The following is a 14,330-nucleotide window of genomic DNA, read 5'->3' as shown; positions in this document are numbered from 1 at the left end:
CAGTTTATCTAGAATGTGTTTTGAGTTTCATGTAGCCAAAAGATGTCTTAATATAAGTACTTTTTTTATAGGTTGCCTGGCCAGAACTCATGGCTATTCGGAAAGCCTGCATCAGTCTGGAAGAAGATTACAGACCTGGCATTACCTACATTGTTGTGCAAAAGAGACATCACACTAGACTTTTCTGTTCTGACAAAACAGAGCGGGTATGTAGAGATGTCATTTGTTCCAGTCTTAGGTCTGTTGGGCTATTTAATTATATAATGTTATATCCTTGCAGTTATTTGAATAGCTATAGCTAAACTAATGGTTGCTATAGCTGGAGGAATTCTTTGGAAACATTTGTGGATTAAGGCAGTAAATGGAACTCTCTCCAGATTGTCACAGTTCACCTTGCTACTGGAAATCTGAGAAGGTGAAAAAACAAATTTAACCACACTGGGTAGTGCAGAATTGCACAGCCTATCAAGCCCAAACAAAATGCTGTAGAATAAATATACTCCTTCAGTTCATTTTGTCATCTGATGTTAAATTAATTTTTTATTTTATTTTTTAGGTGGGAAAAAGTGGCAACGTGCCTGCTGGAACTACAGTAGACAGCACTATTACACATCCATCTGAATTTGACTTCTATCTCTGTAGTCATGCTGGGATTCAGGTAGTGTATTTTTTAGCAAATACTTTTGTTACCCAGAAGTCTGGAGTGTTTCACAACTATTTGTGTAACATTTTCTTCCAGGGAACGAGTCGCCCATCTCATTACCAGGTCTTGTGGGATGATAATTGCTTTACAGCCGATGAGCTCCAACTGTTAACATACCAGTTGTGCCACACCTATGTCCGATGTACTCGCTCAGTCTCCATCCCTGCTCCTGCTTACTATGCTAGGCTGGTGGCATTCAGAGCAAGATACCATCTTGTGGATAAAGATCACGACAGGTGAGTGTAAAGATCTGCAGTAGTAATACCCAACAGATGGCTAGTCATAGATATACCCACATTACTACTGAGCAAATAATTGGGAGGCACTTATTGTCTATTGTACCTGTTTGTTTTTCTTGGTTTGCATTTCAGAAGTTTGTGATAAGTTACTGGTTGCGGTGCCAAGTTAGAATGTTGTATTTGTAGGCTGTGTTGTCAGACTTGTGGTTATCCAAAGTGTTTACTCTTCTGTACTTGCACTTTGCAGTTACTACTTGGGGGTTTTTGGGTCAAAATTCAGCCATTCCCCGGGGAAAAAGGCAGGAAATATTGCACCCTATAATAGCAACTGGACCCTCTGAGCTGTGTTATATACAATCAATTTTCAGCAAAAATTGTTTTAAAGTGGGACTTCACACTCTCCAATCGAAATGCATTATTTTGAATCCTTATGCTACTTGCATTATTAAATAGTTAGGAACAAATATTTACACTTTAACTTTTTTTATACATTTCTTTGGTTACTTCCTGGTTTTAAAGCCTAGGCAAAGGAAGTTAAACATCCCAGGAATCTTCAGGAGGGGAGGAGGTATATTCTCAGCTAAGCACACCCTCCTGCCTACATTCCTGAGCTAAGGGTAGATGGTAGATGGATTCCAGGAAGAGAATGCTAAATGAATCGTCTGCCCTTACTCAAGATGGCTACGGCCAGAAGTGCTAGGGAGTGTTTCAAAGGGATTTCTCTGCAAAATTAAAGCATGGAAAGATGGGTGACTTGAATATTAAAAGTTAATTAAAATGTCATTTTTGTTTTTTGGTGCTCGCATTGTTCCGCTTCAAGTAGAGAACGAAGATTTAGAACCTGTCAACTGCCAGGAAATGCAGCGGTTTTAAGGTTTCTTCCCGCATGCAGCTAATTTGACGTGGCAGAACAGAAAGTATTTGAAAATCTGATTAGAATATCGTCATAGTTATAATATTTCTACTGTAGGGGTATGGGTCCATTCATTTCTATGGGCAATTGCTGCCAGTGACGGGAGATTTCTATGTCTGAGAAGTCAATACTGTGGGAGGCTGCGGCACAAAGAAGAAATTATTTATCTGGGTCTATATTAGGCTTGGAAAATAGAGGGGTGGGACTGCAATATTTTTATAATCTGAAGTTTGGTACTGCTAAAATGGCTTTTGTGCTTTATTTTTTTCCTAATTCATTATCAAAATATAGCTTCTCCATGGGATTTAGGCAGATAAGCTGTTCCCTTCTGTAAAACCTCAGTAAACACACTTACTGAGCCACTAAAAAAATCAGACTGACTGCCCCTTCCTGTTTGCTAGCAGGTGAATATTGGGCGCTTCAGAAGTGGCATAAGATGATTTATAATAGCTCAGTTTGTTGTATTCACCACCTCAAAGTAATGGGATCATTTTCACAAGATCACGCTTGACACACTCACTCGGGCGAAGACACCGCTGGACTCCTGGACAGATAATTGTGCTAATGTTAGCGGCTGCAGTATTTGTAGCTGCTGACTTTTTTTTTTTTCAGAAGGAGCCTGGAACTCTGCTTTAAGCACACAATAAATTGTGTAAAAATATGGACTACAGAATTAGAAAAATCTGAATTTATTTTGTCGCTCAAAGTCATGGGAATCAGTAGGACTAATTGTGTGACACTGACATATAACATTAATTTTACACTGTTTATACAGTTAAATTTCTAGCAGTAGGATAATTTACTGTCCACTTGTACGTATCACAGCCAAGGAACCGTGTACCAGTAATCTAACGTAGCTGGCAACTAGGCATGCATTTATCAGACTATCCCTCCTGCTTCCTTTGCAGCAAAATAAAGAAGTCACGTCAATCTACAGGTTGTGATAATACTGTGTTTTTTTTTACACACACACACACTAAAATGTCAGGTTTCTGTGATGTAAAAAAATGAGACAAAGCTAAATCATTTCAGAACTTTTTCCACCCTTAATGTGACCCATAAGCGCTCTTTGGGGTGTGGGGTAAAAATATTATTGCATAAGTGTGCTCACCCTCTTATACCTGGGAATGTAGCTGTGTTCAAAATTAAGCAATCACATTCAACCTAATCTTATCTTGAATCGGAGTCTGTACACACCAGCCATCATTTTAAAGTGCCTCTGATTAACCCCAAATAAAGTTCAGCTGTTCTAGTAGGTCTTTCCTGACATTTTCTAAGTCGCATCCTACAGCAAAAGCCATGATCCACAGAGAGCTTCCAAAGCATCAGAAGGCTCTCATTGTTAAAATGTATCAGGAGAAGGCTACAAAAGGATTTCCAAGGCATTAGCTATACTATGGAACACAGTGAAGACATTCATCGTCAAGTGGAGAAAATATGGCACAACGGTGACATTAGCAAGAACCGTACGACCCTCTAAAATGTATGAAAAGACAAGAAGAAAACTGGTCAGGGTGGCTGTCAAGGGGCCTATAGCAACATTAAAGGAGCTGCAGGCACATCTGGCAAGTACTGGTGGTGTGGTACATGTGACAACAATCTCCTGTATTCTTCCTATGTCTGGGCTATGTGGAGAGTGGCAAGACGGAAGCCTTTTCTTATGAAGAAAAACATCCAAGCCCGGCTAAATTTGAAAAAAAAAAATATCTGAAGTCTCCCAAAAGTACGTGGGAAATGTGTTTATGGTCTGAAACCAAGGTGTATGGCGGCAACCAGGTGAGGAGTAAAAAGACAAATGCGTCTTGCCTACATTCAAGCATGGTGGTGGGAGTACTGATATCACTGGAAAACACACAAAACATAAAATATTCAGAATATTCCCCACTGATCCCAGCGCCCACAAAGGTAAGTCAAAAATAATAATAATTACAAGCTGCTATCATACAAGAAATAAATCACAACATTATATAGTATATATCATCCATTAACCTATTATCCCATATATACCATATTGACAGCGCTAAATATCAAAACCAAATAAAATATTTAAGAGGGTGACAGATCCGTAATCAAAACAGAAACCACAGAAATGTTCATGAAAGTCCCAAACATATGAGAATGAGTTTTCAGTTAAAACGCGTTTCGTCACTACGTCTTCGTCTGTGGGCGCCCACAGATGAAGACGTAGTGATGAAACGCGTATGGGCGTGACCAAGCAGCTATATGTCACTACAGAGCAGTCGGTTTGAACGTTCGCCCGGGACCCGCCATGGATGCTGAGCCTGTATACGATCTGAGGCGCTCAGGACTGCGGTGAGACAAATCCGATCGTACTGTCAGTGATATCTTTGGGAACCTTTTTTTTTAAACGATGATTGTGTACGTATGTTTTATATGCGCATGAGAATTTTAATTAATAAAGCAGTTTGCACTATGGAACATGTTTTTTGTCGTTTCCTACATGTGAATCTGCTGCTGTGAGTGAAGCACAAAAATACAAGAAAGTTGTTGCTGTTAGGATATCAAGGAACCTGTGGTATTGCTGTTGAGAACCTCTTGATTGTTGGTGTGATAAGAAGATTCTCCATAGAGGAACCAGTGAAATAATTATCATTATTGGCGACGATGGGCTTGTTAACCCTCAGTGTTCTGGTGAGTTCATTACCATAAGGGGTGTCACCGGCTGTCAAGTTTCTACGCACTGGTGGTTCTATCTTGGAGATGGACTTTCTTTTCTGTTTTTCCAGCGTGTGAATGTTTTAACTGAAAACTCATTCTCATATGTTTGGGACTTTCATGAACATTTCTGTGGTTTCTGTTTTGATTACGGATCTGTCACCCTCTTAAATATTTTATTTGGTTTTGATATTTAGCGCTGTCAATATGGTATATATGGGATAATAGGTTAATGGATGATACTATATAATGTTGTGATGGTGGTGGGAGTGTCATGGTCTGGGGCTGCATGAGTGCTGCCACCACTGGGGAGCTACAGTTCATTGAGGGCAACCATGAATGCCAACATCTACTGGGACATACTGAAGCAGAGCATGATCCCCTCCCTTCGGAGACTGGGCCACAGGGCAGTATTCCAACATAATGACCCCAAACACGCCTCCAAGACGACAACTGCCTTGGTAAAGAAGCTGAGGGTAAAGGTGATGGACTGGCCAAGCATGTCTCCAGACCTAAACCCTATTGAGCATATGTGGGGCATCCTCAAACGAAAGGTGGAGTGCAAGGTCTCTAACATCCACCAGCTCAGTCATGGAGGAGTGGAAAAGGACTCCATTGGCAACCTGTGAAGCTCTGTGCCCTAGAGGGTTAATGCAGTGCTGGGAAATAATTGGTTGCCACACACAATTTGGGCGCAGTTGGGAAATTTTCACTTAGGTGTGTACTCACTTTTGTTGCCAGCGGTTTAGACATTAATGGTACACGGTTCTACAAGCTGTACACTCGCTACTACATTGTAGCAAAGTGTCATTTCTTCAGTTTTGTCACATGAAAAGATATATTAAAGTATTTTCAAAAATGAGCGGTGTACTCACTTTTGTTAGATACTGTGTGTGTGTGTGTGTGTGTATATGTGTGTGTATATATATATATATATATATATATATATATATATATATATATATATATATATATATATATATATATTAATATAATTTTACATACAGTGGGGATGAAGTATTCAGACCCCCTTAAATGTTTCACTCTGTTATATTGCAGCCATTTGCTAAAATTATTTAAGTTCATTTTTTTTCCTCAATGTACACACAGCACCGCATATTGACAGAAAAACACAAAACTGTTGACATTTTTGCAGATTTATTAAAGAAAAACTGAAATATCACATGGTCCTAAGTATTCAGACCCTTTGCTCAGTATTTAGTAGAAACACCCTTTTGATCTAATACAGCCATGAGTCTTTTTTGGAAAAATGCAATAAGTTTTTCCCACTTGGATTTGTGGATCCTTTGCCATTCCTCCTTGCCGATCCTCTCCAGTTCTGTCAGGTTGGATGGTAAACGTTGGTGGACAGCCATTTTTAGGTCTCTCCAGAGATGCTCAATTGGGTTTGTCAGGGCTGTGGCTGGGCCATTCGAGAACAGTCACTGAGTTGTTCTGAAGCCACTCCTTCGTTATTTTAGCTGTGTGCTTAGGGTCATTGTCTTGTTTGGAAGGTAAACCTTCGGCCCAGTTTGAGGTCCTGAGCACTCTGGAGAAGTTTTTTGTCCAGGATATCCCTGTACTTGGCCGCATTTTCCCTCAATTGCAACCAGTCCTCCTGTTCCTGCAGCTGAAAAACACCCCCACAGCATGATTCACTGTTGGGACTGTATTGGACAGGTGATGAGCAGTGCCTGGTTTTCTCCACACATGCCGCTTAGAATTGAGGCCAGAAAGTTCTATCTTGGTCTCATCAGACTTGAGAATCTTATTTCTCACCATCTTGAAGTCCTTCAGGTGTGTTTTTCTTCTTTTTTTTTTTTTTTTTTTTTTTTTTAGCAAACTCCATGCGAGCTTTCATGTATCTTGAGGAGAGGCTTCCGTCGGGCCACTCTGCCATAAAGCCCCGACTGGTGGAGGGCTGCAGTGATGGTTGACTTTCTACAACTTTCTCCCACCTCTCGACTGCATCTCTGGAGCTCGGCCGCAGTGATATTGGGGTTCTTCTTTACTTCTCTCACCAAGGCTAGTTTCCCCCAATAGCTCAGTTTGGCAAGACGGCCAGCTCTAGGAAGGGTTCTGGTCGTCCTAAACATCTTCCATTTAAGGATTATCGAGGCCACTGTGCTCTTAGGAACCTTAAGTGCAGCAGACAATTTTTAGTAACTGGCCAGATCTGTGCTTTGCCACAATTCTGTCTCTGAGCTCTTCATGCAGTTCCTTTGACCTCATGATTCTCATTTGCTCTGACATGCACTGTGAGCTGTAAGGTCTTTATATAGACAGGTGTGTGGCTTTCCTAATCAAGTCCAATCAGTATAATTAAACACAGCTAGACTCAAATTAAGGTGTAGAACCATCTCAAGGATGATCAGAAGAAATGGACAGCACCTGAGAGTATCACAGCAAAGCAACTTAGGACCATGTGATATTTCAGTTTTTCTTTTTTAATCTATCTGCAGAAATGTCAACAATTCTGTGTTTGTTTTTATGTCAATATGGGGTGCTGTGTGTACTTTGAGGAAAATTTTATTTAAATGATTTTAGCAAATGGCTGCAATATAACAGTGAAATATTTAAGGGGGTCTGAATACTTTTCGTCCCCACTGTATGTGTGTATGTATGTGTGTGTATATGCAGCTGCAAGCTGCTGCCATAACGATATTCCTTTTTAAAGTAAGAATGTATATGTTATACTTACTACCTCTGTGTAGTGGTTTTGCACAGGGCAGCGCATATCCGCGGCTTGCCATGGGGGCACCGAGCCAAGCCACAGCTCCCTGAGTCCATAGACTGCGGCCTCCCCGCCCCCTTTTTCTCCTCATTGGCTCATTGATTTTGACAGAAGCTGGCGCCAATGATGCCATGGTGCTGTCTCAGCCAATGAGGAAGGGAGTCTTGGACAGCTGAGTCTCGTGCAACATTGCCGGTTCTGGATAGACCTCGGGTAAGATTGGGGCATTGCACACAGGAGGCTTTTTATCTTAATGCATCAGATGCATTAAAATAAAAAACCACCTGCCTTTACAACCACTTTAAGGCCTTCAGGGCTTGTGAATAAGAGAACACTTTGAGCCGAAAAACAAATTCAATCTATGAACACATTGTTCATGGATTTAATTTGTCCTTGCAAGTAATTGCACTGTATACAACCTTTCCTTTTTTCACAGCCAACTCTCAGGGTCTTTTAGATGTAAAACTTGTACACCTGTGGTTGTGGGTTCATTGGGAGGTTATTCTGCATATGTCATTAAGGCTTCATGTACACGGGACATTTTTACAACCTCTCCTGAACGATTTAACTTGACAGATAGTAACTCGTGTTTAAAACATCAGTTTTTCCATGTTTAAATGACGCGTTTAGTGGTGTTTTGCCATGTTTGTTTTTAGGGTCGTTTTCAAAATGGGCGAAAAGGAAAAGTGCCTGTAAACAAAATGCAGCTAAATGCTAGTTACCGCATTTAGCTGCGTTTAGAAGAGCTTAAAAACTCAGCTTCTGAGCCCATTTTTTTTTTTGCGTTCCCAAAAAATCCTCTCAACTGCCTAGAAACTACTGTAAACGACCCTGTGTACATATAATAAGACAACATAGAGTAGAGTCCAGGGGCAGCTGAAAAAAATGCCCAACTGCTCCTAAACATCCGTTTGCCTGCAGCAGTCTCCATGAGGCCTAAGAATTAATATTGATTATCAGACCCTGACCAACACTAACTTTGCTTTTGTTTGTTCTCTTCCCCAGCGCTGAAGGAAGCCATGTTTCTGGACAGAGCAATGGTCGTGATCCACAGGCTCTGGCCAAAGCCGTTCAGATTCATCACGACACACAGCACACAATGTACTTTGCCTGACAGAGCAGCAGGACACCATACCATCTCCATGTTCCTCAGAGCTCTGAAATGTATGGTTCAATCCAGTGTCCTATTGTCAGGGATAGCGCTCTTGGCTTCCTACCAGCACACTTTGGACTTTTTGCACTGAATTTCTTCAGTCTCATCTTAATTGAAGAAAGTAATTACTTGGTTTTGTTTTTACATTTTTTTTGTTTTAAGTTTTTTTTTAATATATCAAAAACTTCAACTGTCTTCTGATGCGTTGGACTGAACCTTTACCTCAAACCTTTCAAGATATCTGAAGATTATGCTCCAAATGGTCACTTTTTATTTTCTTTTAAAAGCCAGCATTTCTTCATCTTTGGTTATAACAAAAGTTGTCATACTTGTCTTAACTTCAAGCTGCTTTGTGAGTATATACATATATGGTAAAGTATAACTGTGTGGGGCCATAAACTTACTAAATGAGGTTTAGTCTTACTGTAAAATACCTTTTTAAGTGATTTCGTTTTTTTACAGTTATCGCTGTCTGTCAGGTTCTTTACCATTGCAGCTTGTACTTTAGAGTGCGCAGGCTGCAAAACAATTGCACTATATTGCAGATTAATTAAATTTAGTTTTTTTCTGTATTAAAATGAATGTGTAATATGAATAAGATTTTAATATAAGGGCCATGTGGCAAACACTGCCATTGGTTTTTAAAATGCAGATTGCCATTATTTTTCCGCTGCCCTCCCCAGCAAATCTCCACTCCCCTAAACCGTATGTAAGTATTTGCCAGCACATGAAAATGCCCGTGTTATGCTGCTGTGATTTGATATAAAACCTTTTTACTTGTAGTAAGGGTGGGGTTTGGGATAATTTTTAGGCAATAAAACCTTTCCGTAGACCCACACAGCATTTATATGTAATTGCATTGTAGATGTAACACATCCCACTTTCTGTCTTAAAATGATTGATGCAGCTTAAAGGATTTGTTGAAATTCCTTTTAACTTAATTTTAGACCTTGTGTATCTGAAAAGAATGCATGTTTGCCTGTACAGACCATCAAGATTTCAGCTGTTCCTCTTGTACACTAGGAACCTGGTTGCTGTTGGCAACACAAGAATTCATTTCAGGCTTTTTTTATTTAGATCACCTTTTTTAAAATCTCAAATGTCTTTCCCATGCCTCAGTTGCGAATGGTCTTTGTCTTCACTGCCAGCAGGGCAGGCCCTGCTATTGACCTTTTTAACCCTTTAACATGTATGATCCAAAGTATCTACACATCAGTAGAATCCTCACAGTTTATACCAGCATTTTCACTTTTGTGATGGATTCTTGAGCTCCAAAAACCAATGGGGGTGCTTACTGCACTTACTACATAGGAACTTTTCTTTTAAATGAGTCTCATTAAGCCCTTTTGACATGCTTATCTGCCCAAAAATTGCTGCATTGTTTTCTTTTTATTTCAGAAAGGTGTCCAGTAATTAGAGCTAGTGCTAGGCCACTGATGCGGCAAATCCAGACTGCTAATAAACATGATTTCTCTGTAAATACCTCAAAGCATTTACTGCTTCAAACTGCTCTTTATCCTCACCCCATCTTTTCTGCAGCATGGCTAAAGGTTTGACCAGCACATGCATTTTTTTATTTTTTTGCAGTTCTTCATGTTTTTTGTTTTTTTTTGTTTTTTGACACACAGAAACCAGAAATACCTCACTGGGATGGTGGAAATTTTGTCTTTTGTGGGGGGAATAATAATGCTGCTTTGAGCTTTGCTGCTTGGTAACCCCTTCAGTGCCAGGTGATGTCATTCTTTTTGCTTTCTATCTTCTTCTGTTTTCCTCCATTCTTAAAAGCAGTGTGCGTTTGTAAAAGCACTTGGTGTCTTTTCTGTCTCATTTACAAGATATAATGGGAATTAGCTTTGCTTCATCATTACTTCAGTTTTTCATCAACTGCTTTGCTTGTAGTGGTATTTAAAAGAACTTTAATTCAACCAGTCCCTTGGGATTGAAGGGGTTGTGAACTGCTCCTTGATGGCTGAGGTGACTTTACAGTGTTCATATATACAGCATTTTTTCACCTGTGCATCAGGCAACACATCGTATCTGTGCCATGAGTCTTGCAGATGTCACTGCAATTTTAAAAGTTGCTTGCTTAAAACTGGGTAGGGTGGGTCTTTTGCACGCTTTCTGTACAAATGTGTAAAACTGAGCCGGGACACATTCAAAATGTTTCAATGCAGACATGTGAACGTGGGTGATCACTTGTTGACCTATAAACACAGTCCTCTGCTTTTATTTATTACTTTTCTGCATAGTTTTATGTAGGAAAACGCAATGGGTAGGGTGGGATAGTACTACATAGGGTTTATGTGTTTGTACATTTTTAAAACTTTACAGGTTGTGTTGCAGCAATACTATTGTAAACTGTTTGGACTTAACTATTAACTGTTTTAGGTGCAGAATGGCGCACATTTTGACTGTCTGTTCAGAAAATGATAGGAATTTTGTCTGTGGAATGGACTTTGCTAAAAATCTGGAATTTCACAGACTAAAGGGATTGTGAGAAGTGATGCCCTTCTTAAAGTTTTCATTGCCAAGCAGTGTTTAAATTTTTTATTTTTTTTAATGGGAGCAAATGCCACCAACTTTAGACTTCCAGATACTGCACTTAGTCATGAACTACTGTGTCTATAAACTGCCATGAGACAGTTTTTAATTTTGGCTTTAGTGTGCACAAAGTGTGACCTTCAGGGTATAGTGTATATATCTATTGGACCTTTGTACTAATGCATTTCCTTGCGTTTAACATGTACAACATTGCATCTTCTAAAATAATGCTGCAGAATTGCACAAGGATATTGCAGATAATGAGAGGTTTAGTATTTTACTTAATAATGGTGTGCACTTAACAAGCACATGTGTAATGCATGTAGCAGCCTGTTTTTTTTTGGGGGGGGGGGGGGCGGTGGGATTGCAGCGCATGAACCATGTTTTGAACATTTTGATGTAGCATAGAGAAGAATAGGTCTAAAGTGCTTATGACAATCTTATAAATTTAGGTCACACAGTTTGTGATGTCAAAAAAAAAGTTGCGTGTCTGACCTTGAACCTGCTGGTAAATTTACAAGAACTTTGGTCTCAAAGAAGTATAATTTGTGGACCATGTATGTGGTGGGAAAAGCTTAGCGTAATTATTTTTTTTTGACATGTATAGTTTCACAATTGTCCTAGTTTGCAAGAGCTACTCTTTTGCTTTTCAAGAAAACCTTACTGAGAAATATGTAGTTTGCCTAAACTCTCCCTGAAGTGTCCAGTTGTCTATGGTTTAGTACTTTTGTGTCTCCGACCATGTATAGATAAGCACATGCTGAAGTTTAACTTCATTGACTGCATATTTGGCCCAGATCAGTCACACTTGCTCAAAATACTGATGCTGAACAAATTCAATATTAGCATTCATGCGTGTTTGACGCTCGTAAAAATGCCCCTCAAACACCCTATGCGCATTTGACATGCTTTAAAAAAGCCCACGCTGGATGTCGAGTTTTTTTCTTTTTGGGCTGAGGTGAAGGTCTGACTCATTTATTGTGTGTTAATATAGACTTGAATGGAAGGCGTTTAGATGCTTCAGCTCTTTCCAACCTCACATGAAGCTTCATTTTTGAAGCCCAGCAACGTGACACAAACACTTTGTAAATGTGAGCAGTACTGCGTGCTGTCCATATTTATTGCAGACTGTTTTACTAGGAGTTTGAGGAAATGCTTGTGTGAACTGGGCTAATCTAAAGTATTGAGTTCGAAAGGTCAACCTGACAACTAACTTTACAGCAAGTGGTGGTAACCTCCATATTTTTCAGCATAGGATTAATTTTAGAAGTGGCATGAAAGCTCCCACACAAACGAACCCCCTTCCCCCTTTGAATTGTGTAGGTTATCTTCATCTTCCTACGCATGTTTGAGGCTGACTATGCGATGTTCAGGGCTGTACAGGCTTAAAGATGACACCTGCTTTCCTTGAGGGCATTTACAAACTTTCTTTGGGCTAATTTTATGATCTGTTAGACATTTGAGGTTATTGTAATATCATTATTGATTTTTTATTCTCCTAAAGAGTAAGAAAGATACTTTACCATGTTACTAATTTCTATAGTGTTTTATGTGTAGAAATGGGATTTCTTGTACAGGAGTTTGCGTTTGACTTTTGATGTAAACTTTTCTTTCTATACTGTTGCTAGACTTGTAATGTTCAAATTGTGTTTTATGAAATTCTGAATGGATGTCTATAGCAATACGAGGTAAAATTATTATTATTTTTTTTTTTTTAAAGCTATTTAAAGGGCGATTTAGCGGCCCACATTGCTAGATTGAAATGCTGGCTGTATTTGTTTTTTAACCTTGCAGGGATATCATTTGTTTTTAATGTGTTTAAATGAAAATATATGGCAAAATGCCAAATAAAGGGTCTATCTGTGTGTTTACTCTTGCACCATTTTAATGCCTTCATTTCCATACAAAATAGTGTTGGAAATCCAACTATAAATTTTCCCATTTTGCATATAAGAAGAAAAGTAAACTTTTTTTTGAAAATGTGTCCAGTATTTGTCGTAATTTATATAATAAAACTGTTCAAACATGAGGAATGTATATACAATACCGAGCCATATGCAGTTGATTTCTGGATATTGGATTTGTGCATCTCTAGTTTAAAGGAGCATTTTTCTTATGTCCCTGTTATGTTAAAAAAAAAAAATAGCCATATTTTATTAAGTCATTTCTGATAATTTGTAACCATGCAATATATATGCTTGTGGGAGTTTCAAATGGGTGCAGAGCATGTTGGCAACAATTATAACCATTGGTATTCTGGAATTCCTTAAAGTGGAACTAAATTCTATCATTTTATAGCCAAGGAAGCTGTCATCTTGGTGTCTGATCTGCAATTGCCATAATGTTGCACATGTGATTAGTTATGACATCGATCATTTAATGGCATGACCGCTCAGTGGAAAGTAAAAACTAACTGTTTTGGGAACAAATACATTGCCTTGAAAAACTATTCATGACCTTTTAAATTTTCCACATTTTGTCATGTTACAACCAAAAACGTAAATGTATTTTATTGGGATTTTATGTGATGGACCAACACAAAGTGGCACACAACTGTGACCTAGAAGGAAAATGATTAAATTGTTTTAAAGATTTTTTACAAATGGCATATCTGAAAAGTGTGGCGTGCATTTGTATTCAGCCCCCCTGAGTCAATACTTTGTAGAAACACTATTTTCTGGAATTACAGCTGCAAATCTTTTTTGGCATGTCTCTATCACCTTTGCACATCTAGAGAATAACATTTTTGCCCAGTCTTCTTTTTGGCAAATGGCTCAAGCTCTGAAACTGGATGGAAAACGTCTGTGAAAAGCAATTTTCAAGTCTTCCCACAAATTGGTCCAAAGTCCATACCTAAATCCAATTGACGTTCTAACACATGACTATGCTTTGATCTAAACCAATTCCATTGTAGCTCTGGCTGTATGTTTAGGGTCGTTGTCCTGCTGGACAACGACCAGAAAGTGAACCTCTGCCCCAGACTCATGTCTTTTGCAGACTCTAGCACCAGACTCTTTGGCCCCATCCAGCTTCCCTGTCCCTGCTGAAGAAAATAATCCCCACAACATGATGCCACCACCATGTTTCACAGTGGGGATGGTGTGTTCAGGGTGATGTGCAGTGGTTTCTGCCACACATAGCATTTTGCTTTTAGGCCATAAAGTTACATTTTGGTCTTGTCTGACTAGAACACCTTCTTCCACATGTTTGCTGTGTTGCCCACATGGCTTCTCGCAAACTGCAAATGGGACTTAAGGCTTTCTTTTTGCCACTCTTCCATAAATACTTTTTCCATTTTCAGATGATGGATTGAACAGTGCTCCGTGAGATGTTCAAAGCTTGGAATATTTATTTATAACCTAACCCTGCGT

At 39.2% G+C, this 14,330-nt stretch overlaps 1 protein-coding gene across 1 annotated transcript in view; it reads left to right on the top strand.

The window, feature by feature from the left end:
• LOC143982742 (protein argonaute-4) overlaps window positions 1–12,811 on the top strand; it is a 145,082-nt gene extending 132,271 nt beyond the window's left edge. The window contains exons 15-18 of the mRNA XM_077481722.1: window positions 72–206; window positions 557–658; window positions 740–939; window positions 8,271–12,811. Of these exons, the coding sequence (XP_077337848.1) occupies window positions 72–206; window positions 557–658; window positions 740–939; window positions 8,271–8,379 (546 nt within the window). The 3' untranslated portion in view covers window positions 8,380–12,811. The remainder of the gene's footprint in view (window positions 1–71; window positions 207–556; window positions 659–739; window positions 940–8,270) is intronic.
• Window positions 12,812–14,330: the final 1,519 nt, after the last annotated feature.

Source organism: Lithobates pipiens, unplaced genomic scaffold (assembly GCF_037356315.1).
Source record: "Lithobates pipiens isolate NorthernLeopardFrog02 unplaced genomic scaffold, aLitPip1_a1.2 Scaffold_16, whole genome shotgun sequence".
Classification (NCBI taxonomy): Eukaryota; Metazoa; Chordata; class Amphibia; order Anura; family Ranidae; genus Lithobates; species Lithobates pipiens.
The sequence above is the reverse complement of the archived record's forward strand: the minus strand, read 5'-3'. Positions and strand labels throughout refer to the sequence as shown.